Genomic DNA, 19,316 nt, shown 5'->3' on the forward strand with positions numbered 1-19,316 from the left:
TCGGCAGTGAAGCGACCGTCGGGCGCCCCGCGTCCCGGGAGGCGAGTCTGGTGGGCCGTTCCGGGAAAATGTCCCCGGCAGCGACTCTGAGGCGGGGCTCCCCGAGGTCTTGGTGAAACCAAAACAGAAATCGATGGTTCAAAACATCACCTCAGCAAATTGTGTTTTCCAAAGACAGGTGTTGCCTTCACGAGGCTACGGTTCTCCAATGCCTCCAACTTTCACAGAACCTTTCTCGCAGCGGGTCGCCTACCGCTGGGGTGCCGCCCAGCGCAATAGGCCGGGGAACCCCAGTCCGTCGCTCCCGCCTCGCCCGCCCCACCGCTCAGTGGGCTACGCCTCCGCCACGTGCCCGCCTCCCGCGGCCAGACCGCCTGCGATTGGCTGGCGGCGCTGTCCGTCGCGGAGGGAGGGCGCGTCCCCCGCAAGCCGGCGCTCCCATTGGTTATGGCGGCGGCGGTCGCGGCCGGGCGCGCGGCCGCGGCGAGGAGGGGAACCCGGTGGCGCTGGCGGCGGCAGCGGAACGGGCGGAGGCTGCCGGTTTCGTAACCGTCGCTCTGACTCGCGGGCCGCGAGGCCTGGGTCGGGCCGCGCCGTGCGGGGCCGCTGGGAGTGGAGGCCTCTTGGGGGCGGGCGGGTTGGAGGCGCAGGTAAGGAGGCTGCGGGCGGGCTGAGGGAGGAGGAGGAGGCCGCGGCGCCGCCGGCCGCTCGCGTGGGCGCGGCCCCGGCCCGAGGAGACCCGGCCCGGCCCTGGGCGGCCGGCTTGCCGGGAAGGCCCCGCGCGGCCCGCGGCGCGGGCGGCGGTCCCGCGTGGCGTGTGATGCAACCTGCCGGCAACACCCGGCGGGGCCGCTGATCTCATCCTTGGCTCCGGCCCAGCGCCGCGGCGCCACCCGCAGACCCCCGCGCTCCCCCAGCGCCCTTGCTGCCGGCCCGGGACGGGATGCGAGCCGGGCTGTGCCCCCTCCAGAACCCGGCCCTCTGTTTGTGCAACGTGCAGCGTGACCAGCCAGGCTGGGGATAAAGGGTGTTCCCAGAATAGCAGAAGGTGGACGGTATCTTTAGTGCCACCTGGGATATTTCCTGCGCCTGCAAAACTGCTCGGTGTCGGGTAATCGAGAATCCTTTTTAGAAGTTAGTCGAGTAGTCAGGGAAGGCGGTAGAGTTTTAAATATGTGACTTTACACAAATAATATTGTGCTTCCTTATGGAGCTGTACTTTGAATATCCTTCAGGTGACTGTTGAACACAGGTTGGATGAACGTGCAGCAACCACGAGTTGACTAGAACAGAAAAGGGCAAAAAAAAGAAGTGCTTCGTTAGTATGCTTGGAGGGAACACAGTAAGGAAAATTGCCAGCAGAGGTGTCTAGATGGAGAGGATGGAAATGCATGTTTGAGGGGAAGGAGAATCTGTTCTTCCAAGTAAGCTCGTGTGTTTTTATTCTTCAGAAGGTTTAATTGCTGGGCTTTCCTCTGGTCTGAAGTTTGTGCCGTCATCTGGCATCTTAAAATGTGTCCGTTTCAGAATGGTTTTAACCTTGGTGGGTTACACAAAAATTGGTAGTTCTCTCTCCCAGTGTACACTCACTCAGTTGAATTCTTATTGGAAGAGATTGTCCTTTAATTCAGATAGGATGTGGGACGCTCAAAGAAACTTTTGAAATAAAATAGTATAAAGGTTTGCTTTACTAAGAAATTCTGCATCTAAAAGCCCTTGACAGTTAAAAGTTAAAATCTGGTCAGCTGTTACTACTTGAGTAGTATTTGGGATAAGCTATTAAAGCTGAAGCACTGTTTTGGAAAAACTTAGTGTAAACAAGGCGAAATAATTACAGGATGCTAGTGAGCTGAAGAATTTTTCAGTTCGAGTCCTGCTTCTGGTGGGCACACTTGGTGGATTCAGTCATTTTAATACCTCCCTGAAAAACATAGGTGGAAGCAAAACTTAATATTTTTTCCCCCAGAATATCCTCTAAATTCTCAAGGTCACATCATGACTGTCAGCAAGGTTGTCTGATCTTGGACAGGTGGTTTCATCCCTTGGGATTTAAACAGCACCTGGTGAGTCCTAGGTAAAGATAAATAGGACCTCATGGGGTGAGTTTGGTCTTATGGCCTAAGATCGCCTCATGTGATCACAGAAATGGTAAACGCAGGTAGCCACAATTCCAGGTTTATTGTGTATTCTTAGGAGGGGGTGCTTCCATGGGCTCTTATACTGGTAGGTACATTGGTCTCCTGTCTTTTTGGCTTTCCAGACCTATCAGTTAAAAAAGAAAAAAAAAAGAAAAAAGAATTGAGCATGACTCCTTAATAGATGTATATTTATAAACAATGTGTGTGTATTAGTTTGTGTGTGTTGTTAATGGCACTAAAAGTAGAGTAAAAAGATGACATTAAAAAAAGACAAAAGAGCATACATTTTTTTTCTCATACTCCAGTGGACCACTTATGTACTCCCTGAAGGGATGTACCCGCCTTCATGGACCCCTGCTTTGGGTCATGAAACCAGCAGTGGCAAATAAATAGAAATCCTGCTCATTTGGGTGTTTGTTAACTTTGCTTACCTTCACTTCACTTGTAGTACAGAGTTGTCAGACCCTGGCAACATATGTCTAAGAACTTGAGGTTATGGGAAGTATAACTGGGCAAAATGGAAAATAAAGGTTCTCTACTGATATGAAGCAAAGACGAGACAAGAATGATGTTCACTGTATAGGCTGGGGGCTAGAAGTAGCAAATGTTTTAATTTTCCTGTGTACCATTAAGAAAGATGAGGAACTTTAGGTGGTGAGACCATAATATCTTAGTAACAGTCTTGATTTAATTATGGTTGTTATAAGAGATTTTAATGCTAGAGAATCTCATTTTTATGTAAGACATTTGTAAAAATAAGTGTTTTGTTTTAGGCTTTTGAGGCTGTATTCAACAGATATTTCTTGAGCACCACCGCTAGATGCTGGGCATATGGTGATAAAGACAGAGTTCTGTCTCTAGTTTAGTCTACAGGGAGGCACACTATCGAGCTGGCATTGACCAAGAAACTGGGGGAACAAATTGGGCAGAAGCACAAAGAAAAGATAATGTGCAGGCAGAGGAGGCTGTGCCCCTGAGAGATGATGTCAGCCTGAGGTAATTCTGTGGCATTGGGATGGAGACGCATAGTAGAGGTGAGGTGTTTTGGGGGGGTAGGGGGTGGGTAGAATTGTCAGATACCAGTGATTTGAACAGATTTGGAATAAGGGACAAACATCTGAATATTTTGGAGTGTAGACCTTCGTTGAGGAAATTGGAGTTAAAAATTTATTTGGGGCGGCAGGGGAGGAATATCTGGTTGTACACATGTGAAGAAAATGACAAGAGGGTTAGGAAAATCCTTGAGAGGTTTATTTTCCCAAGTGAAACTTGAGAAAATTTTCATTTTGTTTTACTCATTTTAACGTTTTGAGTTGTCACTGTGTCATTGATTTGAACGAACATTACTTGAATTAAGGAATTTGAATTTAAAAAATGTTACCCACTCAGTCCACCTTTCTTAAGGTCCATGGTTGATTTGTAGCAGTGGCTGTCAAACTTCAGTGTCATCAGAATCACTTGGAGGTCCTGTTAAAACAAGATTGCCCAGCCCTATTCCTAGAGCTCCTGATTCCTAGGTCTGGGGCAGCCCGAGAATTTGCATTTCTAACAAGGTGATGCTGCTGCTGCTGCCGCCGGTTCAGGGACCACACTTTGAGAACCACTGCTTTTCAGTTTTTATCCTGCTTCCTGCTTGAATGATTCACAGCAAGGAAACGAGGTGCCACTCTGCTTCCTGGAGACTGAACTTTGGAATAGTACTTGTCCACATAGGAGCCAGACTTTCATTTAGGGTTGAATATCCAGGTTTGAAATAAACTTATTTTCTTTTTGTGCATTGTAGGTGCTCAGTAAATGTTAGTGGAAGAAACAAAAGCACAGATAACTGTGTAAACTAAAATATGTAACTTATAGAGGCAGCTGTTTTGCTCAGTGTAAAAAACAAAATTGATAATATGTTTGGCGTTAAGTCTTAGACCACTTAGCTCTGACCCCCTTTCCTTAGTGGATAGCTCTTCACTTTAAGAGCTACTTTATTGGCTTGTCTTCGGTTGGAGAACTTAAAAAACAAAAAACAATTGGAGTTCTTTTTATTATCTCCAAGTTTCCTTTTCTTACATTTTTACCAGTTTGATGATTACTCTTTGTTTTACAAGCCGAAGGACTCATTTTCAAAACCTTGCCTACTGTGTTCAGCCTACTACCTTGAGTCAGACGGAGGTAAAAGAGCCCTTCCCTGTTCCGGTATCTTTTTTTTTTTTTTCTTTTTATTTGCGGTACGCGGGCCTCTCACTGCTGTGGCCTCTCCAGTTGCGGAGCACAGGCTCCGGACGTGCAGGTGCAGCGGCCATGGCTCACGGGCCCAGCCGCTCCGCGGCATGTGGGATCTTCCCGGACCGGGGCACGAACCCGTGTCCCCTGCATCGGCAGGTGGACTCTCAACCACTGCGCCACCAGGGAAGCCCTCCGGTATCTGAGAACAAAAATGAGCATGAACATCACTAAATTTGGAGGCTATAATGAGAGTTTTTGGTGACTGAAGTTCGTGGTATATTGTCAGAGTCAGAAGGCATTTTACCATTTTACGTCCCTCATTTGCAGATGGGGAAATCGAGGCTCACAGAGGGAAGGGATATGTCCAAAGTGAAACAGGGCAAGTCAGAGCCAAGACAAGAACTGACTTGGTTCCTGGTTTGTACTTCTTTGGATCATTGTTACCTCTGAGTTTATTAGAGAGTAGCTTTAAAGACTAAAAACCTAATTGACATATAAAACATAAAAAAGAAGATAAATAAGATGAACATAATCATGATTGTTGAGATATTCCCAGGAGGCATGGTAAACAAGTTCATAAAAATTGAGTAAACACTTTTCACTTCATACCAAATAGATAAGCAATGGTATAGACGACCTTTAACACTATTAGTGGTAAGTGTAGCTCAAATTATACTGAACTGCCACTTTTTAACTGGAAGAAAAAATAGGCAACATGATAAATTATCAAGGGAAATGTGAAATATCCATTACTGAAGATAGACTTGGAGTAGATATCCATCATGGTTTTGGAAGGAAGCTTTTGGTGTTTCCTTAGCACTGAAGTGAGAACAGATGACCGGCTAGCTCAGGGCTGCCTGTGTGGCTTGAAAAAACAATGGAAAGTAATGACATATGGCCTTTTTAAAAGCAAAGATTTTTAAAAAGCAGACCAGTAAATGGTGTTTATACAGAAATGCCTAGCTAAAGGTTTGGGTGAAGCTACTGGTGTTTACTAACTGAGCTTTGCTTAAGAACTGTAAGGTGTACTCATTTGAGGCAGTTCATAATTCTGGCTGCAGGTTTTTTTTCCACTGATGCAGTTTTAGCAGTTTTGTGAGAAGAGAACGGGATAGTTTTATGGTTCTTAACACTGCTTTCTCAGTTTCCAAGAATGCTGTGACTTCTTGGTGGGCACGCTTCACTCAGCTTAGTTTGCCTTGAAGTGGCCTCACGATGATAGGATAGGTCTGCTTTTGACACATCTTGAGGCAGTTGTAGCGAACTGGTTGAATTCATAGTAATCCAAATATGACTAGTTCTGAAACTGTGACTTCATTTCTACGGGCAGCACTGCCGCAATATTTCAGAATTGGCGTTTCCTCTGTGCTCCTTGAGCAGTGTCAAGTGGGTGCAGGCGCTGCAGCTGCTCTGGCTCTTGGTCCAGCCTGAGTCCCAGTGCTTGCACCTCCTTGGATGCATCATCAGGGCTTTTGTTTCTTTCCTTGTGGTTTTAGGCTGACTGTGTTTAGATGTGTTTACTAATTATGTCGAGAATTTAAAAAACACTGTGAGAAGCATGATGGGATGGGGAAGCAAATTGGGTATCTCAGAGCTCCTAAATCTGTGATCCAAGAAACTAACTTAAAAAAATCTCTGTAAACTACTCTCATTTGAAGTCATTGAAAAAAATAAAAACAAGCAAAAAACACCTTTTCAAAATATCCTGTAAAGATTCTTACGCTCTGGGAGAGAAGTCAAGTCCTTGATGACTCAGTCTCTGCATATTAGAGTAAGGACCATGCGGAGATCGTAGTGCAGTGCTTCCTGATGAGCACTGGAGACTGGGCTGGGCGCTCTGCTCCAGCCTTCTACTTTGACTTGAGCCAACAGTTGAAACTTTTTCTCTCTTTTATTGCAGGGTCTCTCCTATCATAATTGAACTCATTGTGTTTAAACCAAACATAGCACATTTCTCTCTTGCAGATTGCCAAGTGCTATTGGTTCATATGTGCTACCTAATTAGTGGTATTCTTTTGTTTTTCCTCCCATTTTTGATAAAAAGCACAGATGGGCAGTACCCTCAGGGGTTCAGGTGGGTTGAATTTGGCCGTATGGTGCGTCTGTATTAACTTACCTCTCTAAATTACGTGACTTAGACTTCTGAAACATTGGAGCAGTTGGCAGTTGTCATAGACTTTTCTCAGCATAATCAATTAATATTGGCCTGCTAGTAGGTACATGCAAGTTTAATGTTATTTTATCTTGTCATTTCAAATATTTTAATGCAGTTTATTTTTTAACTAGGTACATGTGAAGATTTCTTGGCAGATCAAACCATTGATCACCTTGTCTTCATTTCTACTTGTTCTGTGTTGACAAAGGAGCGTGCCCAAATGAGCAAGGTATCACAGCAGAACACTACCCCGGGCGTGAATGGAATAAGTGTCATCCATACTCAGGCTCATGCCAGCGGCTTACAGCAGGTTCCTCAGCTGGTGCCCGCCGGCCCTGGGGGCGGAGGCAAAGCTGTGCCTCCGAGCAAGCAGAGCAAAAAGAGTTTGCCCGTGGATCGCAGCAGTGACGAGTATCGCCAGCGCAGAGAGAGGAACAACATGGCGGTGAAAAAGAGCCGGTTGAAAAGCAAGCAGAAAGCGCAGGATACGCTGCAGAGAGTGAATCAGCTCAAGGAAGAGAATGAACGGTTGGAAGCAAAAATTAAATTGCTGACTAAGGAATTAAGTGTACTGAAAGATTTATTTCTTGAGCATGCACACAACCTCGCAGATAATGTGCAACCCAGTAGCACTGAAAATACGACAGATTCTGATAATGCAGGACAGTAGACCTCACCCCTTTCAAACGTCACAACTTGTGGCTCGAACGTTAAAGGTGTGACTACCTACACTACTCGTATCAGCGGCTGAATCTCCATTATTCAAAGATCCATTGAAGGTTGTTTTCTAGAATCAGCACTGAAGAGTTGATTAGCTAAAAATGTTAGCCATATAATTTGAATATCTGGTTTTAAATGATAAGGATTTTTGTGGGGATAAAAAACAGTTTTAAAGGTATATGGTAAAAAAAAAAAAAAAATGCCCTGGAGCTTGATGTTCTTAATAAATCCTGACTTCCCAAGAAATGTTTCTTTTCTAGGTTGACAAAAGGAATGGGGAACTGGCAAGTCATGCAGAAGGGTCTTGGTTTTCATAGATACGGTTAATTGGATGAAAGAAAGTTGAATGCCATCTCTCTTTATCTATGTGTGACTTTTTCCTAAATTATGTATTAAAAATGCTTAGAGCTATAGAAACCAATCACTTTATAATTTGGAGTGATTTTATGTATAGCATAAACCTTGTTTTAGCATAATTAGTACCATTTTCCCCGGCAAGTACAAGTTTTTGAATAGTGATGTCAGGTTAAGTAAAGAAACTCCATTGCATTTTAAAGGCAGTATGCAGCCAACTGGCTTAAAAATATAAATAGCATTTAGGAAGCAAATAGTTTTTTAAAAGTAAAAGCAAAGCATTTGGGATACCTTTGGGTTATTGCATTGGCATTATTTTGTTGAAATTAAAAAAACAACTCAGTGGTTTAGAGAAACTTATGTACCAAAATTTTAGTTTCTGCAGATGCTAGTAAAGTAAGCATTTTTTTTTTTAACATACCATTTGGACAGCCAAGTTAGTAAACAAAACGTCTTAACAGTTTATGGCCACACAAGTTACCCATTAGGATTTTGAATATTAATTTCAGCAGGTAGTTTCTCCTGTGTTCAGATACACTGCAGTGGGGCTGTGGTTTTTAAAAGCAAAAATTTCTTGTGAACCATCACTTGGTATTTGATCTTAAACAACTGATTATTAGAAAAATACATCATCAACTCCATGCCATTTCCCAAAATAATAGTCTAAGAAAACTTGAAAGTGTAAGGTTTAACCTTTAATTTATTTCACTTAAACACATCGTTTTATATTGTTTTTGCGACATTTTCTAGCTAGTGGGCTGTTCTTCCAGACTTTTGTACCACTTTTTATTCATCTGTATGCATTTATGTCCCATAAATTATTTTAGCAAGAAAATACTGATAAAACTCAGGATATTGACATTTTTGTTAAGACTAAAAAGTGGCAGTCACTGAAGATGGAAATCTCTAGGGTCTGGCTTATGTAAGTGTTGGTAGTTTTGATTGTCCTTGTTGACTTTTTTTTTTTTTTTAAAGAACAATTCTAGCTCAAATTTGTGTTTTTCTCTTTTTTTGGTTTTTGCTTTTGGGTGACCTAGGCTGGTGACAAGAGACTGAGTCACATCAGATTAAAAAGTTACCAGGTATCTTATTTGAACATGGTCATTTTGGGCCACATTGTTGTTTCCTACTAGGACCTGGGACAGTGTAACCAGGATGTAACTCAAGTTGCACCCTTGGGTTGGTGGAAGAGTGCTGTCTGTGCCCTTCTGGGCGGAAGAAGACATCACAGTGCCCTGCAACTCAGCAAAGCCATTATTAAAGGCCAAGAGTCCCTTCTGCATGTGACAAGAGCCCTGTATTGTTCCATGAGAGTGACTGTCCCAGGACGGTTAACTCCCTATAGATCCAGGAGACAGGATAGGGCTTCCTGTTAGGGTCCAACATTGGTTTACTGTGGTTGGAGTACGGATCTACTTGTAGGTTGATAGATGTTTGAAACAACTAACTAGGAGATACCCACAGAATCCTACTGAATCTTTAATAGCACCTCATTGGAGATGCAGTTAGGTCACTTGAATCTTTAAGCACCTATAAGAGGTGCTACAGACATTTTAAATCTCTTATTTACTAAACAATATCTTTCAGAAATGGTTGTCCCCATGGAATTTATTGTTACCAATTATGTGAATTGACTTAACTCTCTTGGAAAAGAAGCTTTAGGGAAATCATCAGGTATGTACTCAATTATTTCAAATAAGAAAATAAGATTGTACCTTTTGGAAAAATTCAGGCTTTCCTTTTACCTATGCAAATCAAAACTAGCACCAGCAGTCATGCATAGAACAGAAATGTTAACCGTTGTCTTGACTATCTCACTGAAGTGTTTGGGAATGAAAGTTTTTAGTTTGATAGATTTAACAGTATAAAATGGAGGGAAACCAAGTATGGGGAATGGGTAAGTTTGGGAATTGTATATGACTTCTGTAACTTTTGTCCTGTAGGTTACATATGAACCATTAGGATATGATCTGCCTTTGCTGGCAGGTCTAGTGATTTAGGAATTAGGCTTTAGTATAAATTTCTAGCTGCATGTGAGTCTTCCGGGATGGGTGTTTTCTGACAGGTCTTGGCTGCAGGTGGTGCGATCCAACAGTTCTTCCTGCTGTCTGGCCCCTTTTAGTTACTGGGATGTGAGCTCAGTTACTTTGGACATTCTTACCAAGAAGTAGTAAGATTTTAATAAAATATGACCAGATTTTTGAAATGCAGGTCACGAGTGTGAAATTCTCAAATTTACATAAGTAGAAGTATGTACAATTTAATGTTTGGTGTTACAACAAAGGAAATCGTAGCAGCTTTTGATGTTTCTTGATCCCCCTTAGAGGGCTTGAAGCTTTGTACCTGAACAACCCAGTTAAAACACTCAAGAGTGTTTTTGATGCCTTAGAAATAGGAAAAAATTTTTTGTTTGACAAAAGCTAGGAAGGAAGAAAGTCCGTCCTATAGCTGTTAGATCTGCCTCTCAGGAAGAAGTACCTAACTTGTTCTTTTTGTTCCTGGCTCTCCTCAGTCTGTGAGATTACTCTATTTTTTTAAATATAATTTTATTTCTTTCAGTGAATTTGAAATAAAAATAACTTTGGAATAATGATTGTATTTCATTGTGGGTTTCTTTATGTTAGATACCAAGAATGTAGTGCAAATGTTGACCAGCTCTGAGGAGCAGGCAGATGCCCTGCTGCCTTTCTGTTCCCAGCCCAGGGCGGGGGGTGAGGTGGGCATGGGGGCAGGCAGAGGCACTGTTGTCCCAAGTCTAGACTTCCCTTAATGATAGGAACCTAGTTTGCTCTGAATTTAGAATGCCTTTCAGTAATATTCTTTGTCCCCTAGTCTAGTGTAGAAATGTATACCAGAATAGAGGAAGCAATAACTCGCATCCTGCTTAGACAGCTGACGTCTCAGAGTGTGGTCTCCACCTACAGAGTGGTAGGAAATAAGTTCTGAGGCTTTGAGGTTGACGGAATGTCAAAGTAAAGCCTTTCCCCTAACGGTACAGTTTATAGTATGTGCGTCGTGCGTCGTCTTCGTTTACACAATGCCATAGGGTGTCTGTCGAAATGAATTCATACATAAGAGTCCGAGAAGCTGATTTGAGTGTTTCAAGGGAAAATGCCATAGATACTTGTCTTCTGTGATCCTTCAGTGACTTTCGTGTCTTGGGAAATAGATTTCTATCTATTGCATCTTGGTGAAAATTGTAGTACGGTAATTATTTCTGTGGGTAATACGTCCCATTTCATTTTTATGAATTAGTTGTAATTTAGAATCCAGGGAACTTTATATCGACGTGATTGTGAGGGTGCTGGCTCTTTTTCAGTAAAAGCACTTTAGACCTACTGCTCTTTGGCTGCCTGTGAGTATCTGAAGAGTTCATATGCGTTTTACACGTACTCAAAGGAGAGCAGCAACCCTGAATATCCTTTGACTGCAACATCCCACTCCTCCCAGAGCTGTAGACCTGAAGGTTGTGCAGGGGTGTCCAGAGAACCGGGTGCGAGGCTGGCACACGTCACACTTTTCTGCAGCCCAGTTACCCGAGTCTTGTTTCCTCTGAAGCAGCTGTTGGAGCCAGGTGCCTTTGTACATCACCACCGTTCAGTTCTGCCTCCTAAATGAATCCTGTGACATTTGCTTCACCTCCCCTTCCCCACCTTGCGCAGAGCCATCACCCTCTTTTGCCTGGCTTCTGTCTTCCTGGACCGTTGCACGCTCTCCAGAACCTTCATGGTTCTCTGGTGCACTCCGTGTGAGACCCAGTCTCCGCGCGGGATGTGGCTCTGCTCGTGCTGCCTTCATTCCCCTCCACCCTCCTGCATCACTTTGCTTTGGCTGCAGGGCTCTTCTCAGCACTTTTTAGCCCAGGGCCGGCTGCCTTAGGACAGCTCCTTACGTCTGGAATGCTTTATCTCCTCTTGCTTTTTCACTTCCCTCCCTTCCCGTCAGCCCCCCTGGCTTTCTAGATAAGGTCAATCCTGTTACTTTCCTTCTTGGCACGTTCTAATGTTTGAGATGATCTATTTGTGCGTGTTTAAGGGGAAGCCTCTCTCAGGAGACTGGGCTCTGAGAGCAGGGGTCATGTCTTTATGCCACGTTGGTACATAGCAGATGCTCATTTCTTGAACGAATACCTAGATCTTTCCTGGTTTTGGAAGAGCTTTCGGCACTGTATGGCTTTCTGGAAGGGTCTCTAATATATTTCTGAAGCTGTACAAATTTCTGCAGAATTTGGAGACTTAGGAATTGGACCATTCTCTAGAACATGGGGCACAGTAGGTGGCTACTGCGGTTCCCTGAGACCTGTACCTGCAAAGAATGCCTTTGACTCGCCTACCTGGGCCCAAGCAGCCAGTTCTGTCCCCAGTGTCCTTCTCGGACAAACAGCATTTAGTTCCTGAGATTTCTCCCTGTTCTTTCCTGTCGACCTGATAATCAGAGCAAACATTTATGTGAAATGGGCAGTCTTGGTATAAAACGTCTGAAGGAGAGGAAGGAGAAAGATGTGTGTGTTTTTTAGTTAACACAGCTAAACTAAACTGTCTACTTAGAGTTCCAACCTAACTTTATAACTTTAACTGTTTTTATCCTGGGGGTGGGGGAACCTGAAACCCTGCGCACTAGAGCATGGCTTGCAGATACAGCTGGGGGAGAGAAGGATTTGGCAAACTCAAACTCCTGACCCGCAGGCGATCATTACTCAAACTGCTTAATACCACAGATAACTTAGGGAATATATCTGCGCACCAGGAGGAAACCTTAAAAGATGGTATGTAAATCTAAGAGGTAAGAAAAAGACAAATGGTGATTTGAAACTAATGCTGCTTTAATGTGGCCACGTCACGAGCACTTCTGTGTTACTGCCATAGGAAGAAGTCAGTTTACTCAACTCTTCAGTGACTTCAGCGGTCTCTGGCTTGGGCTACAGAGGTTCCCCACCCTATTAAGGTTTCATCTCTGACGTCCGTCCTTCTCACCTGCCCTTCACCTTGGCTCGGATGAGAGAACCCTAGAATGGTGTGCAGAATTCTCGAAGCCCGCTGCAGGGGTGGGGGCAGTTCTGTGGGACCGTGGGAGAGGTGGGCAGGCAGAGGAAGGCCAGGTGTTCTGCCACTGGCAGGGACTGGGCCCAGGTGGCCCTGGATGGCTCCACAGCCTCAGAGTGGAGTTCAGCCAGTGGGCTTCCACTTAGGGGAGACAAATGGACTTGGCCGACGTGGAAGGAACCAGAAAGCTCACCTTTGCCATGGTGCTGCCTTAGGCGGCAGTGTCTCTCAAACAGATGCTGGCTTTGCTAGCCTGTTCCGCATGAGAAGGAAATCACAGACAAGGAATCTGCGAGTCTCATGTTGTCGATAACTGTACCTTAAGGGCTGCGTAATTCTGCCCCCCTTCGGAAATCCAGCTTTGAGGCAGTAACCGTACCAAAAAGGCTTCCTGCTCTACAGCCCTCTTCACGTGGGCAGAGGCCCAGCCCCACCTATGCCCAGACTCCCGGGTCTCTGCAGGGCCAGTTTCCAGGTCTAACCCTGCAGTGCTCACCTGCAAAGGGACAAATGGAGAGGGAGCCGGGCACAAAGGTCCATTTTAGGAAATCTTTTATTGCAAATTCCATTCCGTGTACTGATTTTGAGAGAAAACACGAGAAAGGCATCTTTCCTGAGCAGCATACAAATGACGGCAAGATACACATTTAGTTGCTAGTGAAGAACAGGATTTTTCAAAATAACGGGATAATTGAAAATTAGCATTTTAAAAGCTGCTGTCTAAGAACAGATTAAGGGTGTGATCCCACAGAAGGTTAATAAAAAAGTTTCTCCCTGGGAAACAGCATATTTGGTGTGATCAAAGCCGACGCCGCATGTCTGAGCACCGCTGGGGGAACCGCCAGGCCACCGTCCATGAGGTGAGCTTGCCCGGGGCTCTACTTTGGGCCAGAGAAGGGAGCAAAGGCCTTGTCACGGCCTGCCATGCATTCTTCAACCTCTTCCACTGTGCGGGGCACACAGGTCAGCAGCTCCATGCCACTGTCCGTCACCACGACGTCCTCCTCGATCCGGACCTGGTCAGAATGACAGACGCTCATTATTTCTGAGCTTGCCTCACACGCTAAGTTTGAGGGTTGGGCCCGACGGCTCCAGGCTGACCCCCGCCGAGAGGGAAGAGCCCTTTCTGAGGAGTGGTCAGTACTGCCGGGGGCGGGGGGCTGGCCTCAAGGCCTCTGTGGGCAGCTGCTGGGAAGAAGGCACCTCCCACAGGGGCCTGCTCGTGCCACCTGCCCACCCTGGCCTTGCCCCTTGCCCGGCGGCTGGGAGCCCCTGGAGTGGGCAGGGGTTTTGTAGGAATCTGAGTTGCTTGTGTTGAGGGCTGAGGCTCCTGTTAGGTGACAGACCATGAGAAAGGATAAGCCAGGTCCCTCTCCAGTGAGGAAGTCAAGACTGTGCCTCCTGTCCTGGAGGACAAAGAGGTGACACGCAGCAAGGAGCAAGGGAGCAAGGACGCGGGGCCCACCAGCACTCACCCCGCCAAAACCACGGAAGCGTCGCAGGACCTCTCGGTTAAAGAAGCAGGCGCGGGCCGGGTCAGCCAGGGCCTCGTCCAGGAGGTGGTCAATGAAGTAGATGCCGGGCTCCACAGTGAGCACCATGCCCGGCTCCAGGTGCCGAGCGGTGCGCAGGTGCCGCAGGCCGGGCTCGTCCACCCGGTCCACGCCCTGGGGGAGAGGACAGTGAGGGGGATCCAGGAGGGCGCAGCCCCAGCCCAGGGCCACCGCATCGGTGGGAGGAAGATGGAAACAGGTGAGCGTGCGGGGCACCCGCCCTGCCCGTGCAGGCGTCCACACGTGGGGCCCGGCTCGGCCCCATGGGTCCCCCTGGAGCTGCAGGAGGCTCTGTGACCATGGGGGTCTCCAGCCCAGACTCAGCCTTGCTGTGTTGTCCACGGCACTCCAGATAAAACCCTCCGCTCTCTGCACGCTCCCCTAGATTTCTCACATCCCTGCCCCTGTTTCTCCTCAGAACCGTGCCCCGAGGACACCCGTGCGCACACACCCAGATCACGCTGCCCCTGCTGGCCCATGGGGCTGGCTGGGGGTCCGGCTGCCTCAACCAGGCCCTCTCCCCGCGAGAGGAACAGTAGAAGCCAAACTTGTGCAGCTGTTAAGAAGGCCTGCGGGGCCTCCCAGGCTGCGCGCTTTCTTCTAGGCAGCTCAGGTGGAAACCAGCCCCAGAAGTGCTGGACCTGGGTCCACCCACAAGCCAAGTCCTAGGTTTTCCACGTGGCCTTCCAGGGGGAGGGACAGGTGCTGTCGATAGGGCGGGCCGTCAGTACGAGCTCTGGCTCGTGTGTGCAAAAACACACGCTCACCCCGTGTGCACGGCCTGGGGGTGTGGGCCCCAAGAAGCGCACGTAGGCGGCTCCACACCATGCCCGTGTGCTGGGCCCCCACTGACCCATGGGGACCGGCTCTCAGCCCTGCAGGGGCACCACCCCCCCTCCCCTGCCAACACTCACATGGGCGTGGCCACCGGGGCCATGAGGGCAGGTGGTACCTAGGACACTTGCAGAAATCTCCCTGCCTTCCCCAGGTCCCAGAGGCACCCATCCATCCCTTGGCCAAGGCCTGTGAGTGAGTGGGGCAGCAGGCAAGCTTTCTGGTCGGGCTCTGAGCTTGCCCTGCCCCACTCGCAGCTCTCCCCTGGAAGCCCAGCTGCTGGAGATGGAGCTGTCATTTCTGACTGTTTGGGGGCCAAGAACATCAGACTTCAATTAGTGGTTCATGTAAGGTAACCAGAAACGGGCTGGCTCAGCCTCCATCCACGGCTGGGCACAGCAGGGAAGGCTGTGAGCGTGATTCCATGAGGGCGGGGACAGCGGGGCGTGTAGAAACTGGTACGCGCAGCCGCCCTGACCTGGTGTGAGTCAGGCTGGGACGGAGATGATGAGGGGACACTAAGGCCCTGTGACCCCTGATGGGTCATGCTCTGGGCCCAGAAGCCTGTCTGGTGTGGTACCTGACCCCAAAACACTACTATGTGCCTGGAGGAGCTAGGCAGGAAGGCAGGGGACATAGAAGGGCACAGTCTGGGATGACAGTCCCTGTGCTCAGGTGGGAGGTGCTGGTGGGGCGGGGCGGGGCCCTGTCTCCTGCCATCTGAAGCCCCGTGCCTGCCCCTGGGCAGCCCCTCCTGTCCCTTCCCTTCATGCTGCCCCCCAGGTGCCGTCACCTTCTCTCTACTACAAGGTTGTCAAAGCCAGGGGCCTGGCGGAGGCAGAGACTGACAAAGTCCCCCTGACCTCCTTGGTCACCGTGGGCTCCCTGCTGCCCCAGAGCTGTGTACCGAGGGTGGAGGGTCTGCTCCAACTTGTACAGACAGCCTTCCCTCCGGAAGATTACAGGACCACGACTCAGACTGGGGGTGAGGGGAGCATGGAAGGGATCCCGTGGGGCATAGGAGAATGTGCGTGCCCCGGCCCACTGACCATGACCCCCCACCCCCCTTCAGAGCGCTAGCTCTCGGGAGTCTGCCCTATGGGGTCCACCAGGAACGGCCAGATCAGGGCTGGGAGAAGGATGGAGGCCGAGCTGAGTGGGGAGAAGACCCCTAAAAGGGAAGCAGCTGAGCGCCCAGCCCCTCGGGCCCGGGGACTTCAGCCTTGTTGGGGCTCAGGGGCCCCTGCCCATGCTGGGTCCACGCTGGCTTCTGCCTGGGCTCAGGGCTCAACGGGGCCTCAACTTTACTGGGCTCCTGGCAGAAGAGACCCAGATGTGTCTATAGGCCTGAAATAAAACAAATGACTTTTATAGGAAAAGCCATATTTTTTCCACAATGTTTATCTGTCAGAAGAATAGACTCCGAGCACAAAGGACTGCTTACTGGAAAAGATGAAAACAGTTTGCTGCCAATTTTCTCTGGTGGAAAAAAAGTGCTTTGGAGACTAATGAATAACGAACCTCAGTTAACAATGTCTGGAAGGCCCAGCTCTTGGCTCCCTACGCACAATGTGATGGATAGAAATTAGGAAATTAAAACCGATTTTGTTTCTCCAAATTTAACTGTTTACACTTGAGGAAAAAATAATTGAATAATAATGCTTCTCTTGAGCAATTCCGCCCCCCCCCCCAACCCCCAAATATCGTTCTTAGAGCTTTCAAAATACCCTGCAGCTAAGAGGCCAAGCCCAGTCTTGGCTAACTGGCTGGTGGGCCCCAGGGCGTGCACCGATTGCATAACCCGCCCCCTGCACTGCGGGCACCAGGCCAGACGGCAGGGCCGGGCTCACCCACACCCACCGGCCAGGGAGGCTGCAGCCACCTGCCCCGCAAGGCTGCGGCAGGGCCTCCCAAAGCCACAAGCACCGTCTGGGTGGTCCTTTCAAGGGTCAGTCGGTAGGAGGGGGAGGGGAAAGGCTGGCCTGGAGACGCCCACACAAGCCTTCCTCCCCTGCCAAGGGTACATCCTAGAGACAAGGAGGCCAGCAGAGCGTGCTGGCCCAGGGGCCTGGGGCCCCGGCAGAGGTTGCACCAAGGAGGAAGCAGGAGTAGGACCTGTGAGGGGCGCTGGGCTCAGCTAGTCCCAGGAGGGACCAGGGCCAGCCACCAGCTGGCGGAGCCTCATCACCCCGTCTGAATGAAGCCAGAGGCACGAGGACATGACGGGTGCAGTGCCAGCCCCATCACTAAGACCCAGCTTGGCGGCTCCTGCTGCCCTGTGGGGACCCCGTGCACTGCACACTGACACTCTACCACCTTTCAGGACAGGCGCTGCCCCCAGCGCACAGCCCGGGGCTCTGTGCAGAGCACGCCCATCCCACACCAGGTCCTGTGGAGGCAGCCACGGTGGGGAGGCGTTGGGCACGGAGGGCATCAGGGCAGCGACCTGGGCCAGGACCAACCAATGGGTGAAGGGGGAGGAGGGGCAGCAGGCCTCACCGGGACCCCATTCCTCCTCACCCCCGCCGTCTTCCAGAGCCCCAGCCCAGCCCAGGGAGGGCCAAGCCCAGCTACGGCTCACAGGCAGGCCACTCGGGCTGATGAGCCCACACTGACCTCGGGGTAGCCTCCCACGTCATGCACGTCGATGCCCATGAAGTGGCCGAGTCCATGAGGCATGAACACGGCTCCCAGGTGGGCCTGGACCATGGCGTCCACGCTGCCGGTCAGGATGCCGATGCGGGTCAGCTCCTCCAGATGGATGCGGTCGGCCAGGCGGTGCATGTCGGGCCACCAGACGCCTGTGGCTCAGAAGGAGGTTGCAATGAGCTGTGGAGTCTGGCAGCCTGGCCAGGGCTTCCCCGGGCAAGGTTTCGGGGGACACACGATGCCCTCGCACTGGCTGAGGCCATAAGGGCCTGAGGTGAGGGGCAAGAGTGGCGTGTCCCGGGCAGCCCTTCATGCAGGGCTTTCCCAGCACAGCTCTGGACTTGAGACCCTTCCTTTCTCTCCACTGTGCCCTCAGGGGCAGGCTCCTGTCACCCATGGTCACCACAGGGGCCCAGCCCATGTCGTGTCTGCTCCTGGGGCCAGGGGAGCCCAGTAAGGTCCTTGGCGTCAGGAGGAGAAAAGCGTTATGTCCCCAGCAGCGGACGTGGGGCGGCCTCAGCGAGCCCCAGACTGAGGCTCAGGTCCAAACGTTGCCTCAGCACCTCAGGCTGGGGGTGGGGGGCACCCCCGCACACCCCCGCATGGGGTTGAATCATCCCTGGAGCCTCTGTGGGGAGCAAAGGTTTCTGGGGTGAAAATGCAGCTGGCACTACCTCACGGGCAAACTGGCAGGGGTCTGTGGCCCTGTCTGCTACAAGCGCTAGGGGACCACCTCCGTGGCAGCCCAGATGTCCAAGCCCCAGGCTGCTAATCAAACTCGTCTTGGCCCCATCCTTCCGGGGCAAAGGTCACCATGCAGAGTACCCCCAGTAACCAACTTTCGAGGAGAGCAGGCTGTGCAGAGCTCAGGGGCTCAGCCCTGCCTGGCGCCCAGGGAGGCCCTTACGGGCTGGAGCCTAGGGCCCTCAGGGAGCCGCCTCCAAGAGCCTCGGCCGTCACTGGGGCACAGCCGCCTTGGCCACTGGGCTCCATGGAGTCCCCACCTTCAGTCTCACTCGAGGGCGCTGGGCGCTCAGCCTGAGCACCAGACAAGGCCTTAGGCTGGCAACCCCCCCGCCCCATCCTACGAGGGTGGAGTTGGGGGCAGGCCATGTGTCGGCGAGGCTAGCAGCCCCAGGACACTCAGGGCCAGGTGGACAGGGTGGGACCGGCACCCAGAGAGGGTGGCCAGTGCCGGTCCCTGCGGCCCCCTCCATGTGGGGAGTAACTCTGGCTCCCAAGGGGCCTCCCAGCCATGCCCTGATGATCATGGGAGCACTGGGACCCCACACCCTGAGGCCTTGTTGGACCCTGTGCTGGTGAGGGTTAGGCCACCAGGGTCTGAAGCTCTGGCTGGCAGAGGGCAGAGGATGGGCCCAAGGGGTAAATGGAGATGAGAGCCCATCCTGGGACACACACCCTCCCCTCTCACATGCTCTTGCTGGGCACCAGTCGCCCATGTGGGGGCCCCCTTTCCTGCCAGAGACAGTGGGCCCATGGCTGGGGTCTTGGGCTGGCTGTGCTGGCTGGAGCCCAGGGCTGATCCAACATCCCAGATCCCCAGGCTCCGGGCTCTGAGCAGGTGGTGCTGTGGCCTGCCCCCGGCCCAAGCTACAGGGAGGCCAAGGGTGTCCCCAAGGCTGAGCCTCCTTGGAAT

The 19,316-nt window shown here is 50.1% G+C and overlaps 2 protein-coding genes across 5 annotated transcripts in view; one reads left to right on the forward strand and one right to left on the reverse strand.

Moving 5' to 3' along the window:
• Positions 1–471: 471 nt before the first annotated feature.
• Positions 472–10,179, forward strand: CEBPG (CCAAT enhancer binding protein gamma). 3 transcript variants are annotated; one of them, XM_027079347.1, is made up of 2 exons: positions 472–650; positions 6,639–10,179. In XM_027079347.1, exon 2 carries the CDS (start codon positions 6,728–6,730, stop codon positions 7,175–7,177), a length of 450 nt encoding a protein of 149 aa, XP_026935148.1. In that variant the 5' UTR covers positions 472–650; positions 6,639–6,727; the 3' UTR covers positions 7,178–10,179. The 3 variants fall into 3 exon arrangements, 2 of the variants coding, with proteins under 2 accessions (XP_026935148.1, XP_026935149.1); XR_003427335.1 differs by lacking the exon at positions 6,639–10,179 and adding an exon at positions 1,236–2,293 and having other exon boundaries at positions 558–650; XM_027079348.1 differs by lacking the exon at positions 472–650 and adding an exon at positions 1,126–1,424.
• A 2,979-nt stretch (positions 10,180–13,158) lies between these two features.
• PEPD (peptidase D) overlaps positions 13,159–19,316 on the reverse strand; it is a 114,424-nt gene continuing 108,266 nt past the window's right edge. For both annotated transcript variants that reach the window (XM_027079349.1, XM_027079350.1), the window contains exons 13-15: positions 17,627–17,811; positions 14,099–14,290; positions 13,159–13,639 (exon numbers count right to left, since the gene is read on the reverse strand). In XM_027079349.1, the coding sequence (XP_026935150.1) occupies positions 13,502–13,639; positions 14,099–14,290; positions 17,627–17,811 (515 nt within the window). In that variant the 3' untranslated portion in view covers positions 13,159–13,501. The remainder of the gene's footprint in view (positions 13,640–14,098; positions 14,291–17,626; positions 17,812–19,316) is intronic.

Source organism: Aethalodelphis obliquidens, unplaced genomic scaffold, assembly GCF_003676395.1.
Source record: "Aethalodelphis obliquidens isolate GAN/ISIS:26980383/991018 unplaced genomic scaffold, ASM367639v1 scaffold43, whole genome shotgun sequence".
Taxonomy (NCBI): Eukaryota; Metazoa; Chordata; class Mammalia; order Artiodactyla; family Delphinidae; genus Aethalodelphis; species Aethalodelphis obliquidens.

Bases quoted from the DNA above. Each gene is read 5' to 3' on its own strand.
- CEBPG (XM_027079347.1), top strand. From the start codon at position 6,728: ATGAGCAAGGTATCACAGCAGAACACTACCCCGGGCGTGAATGGAATA.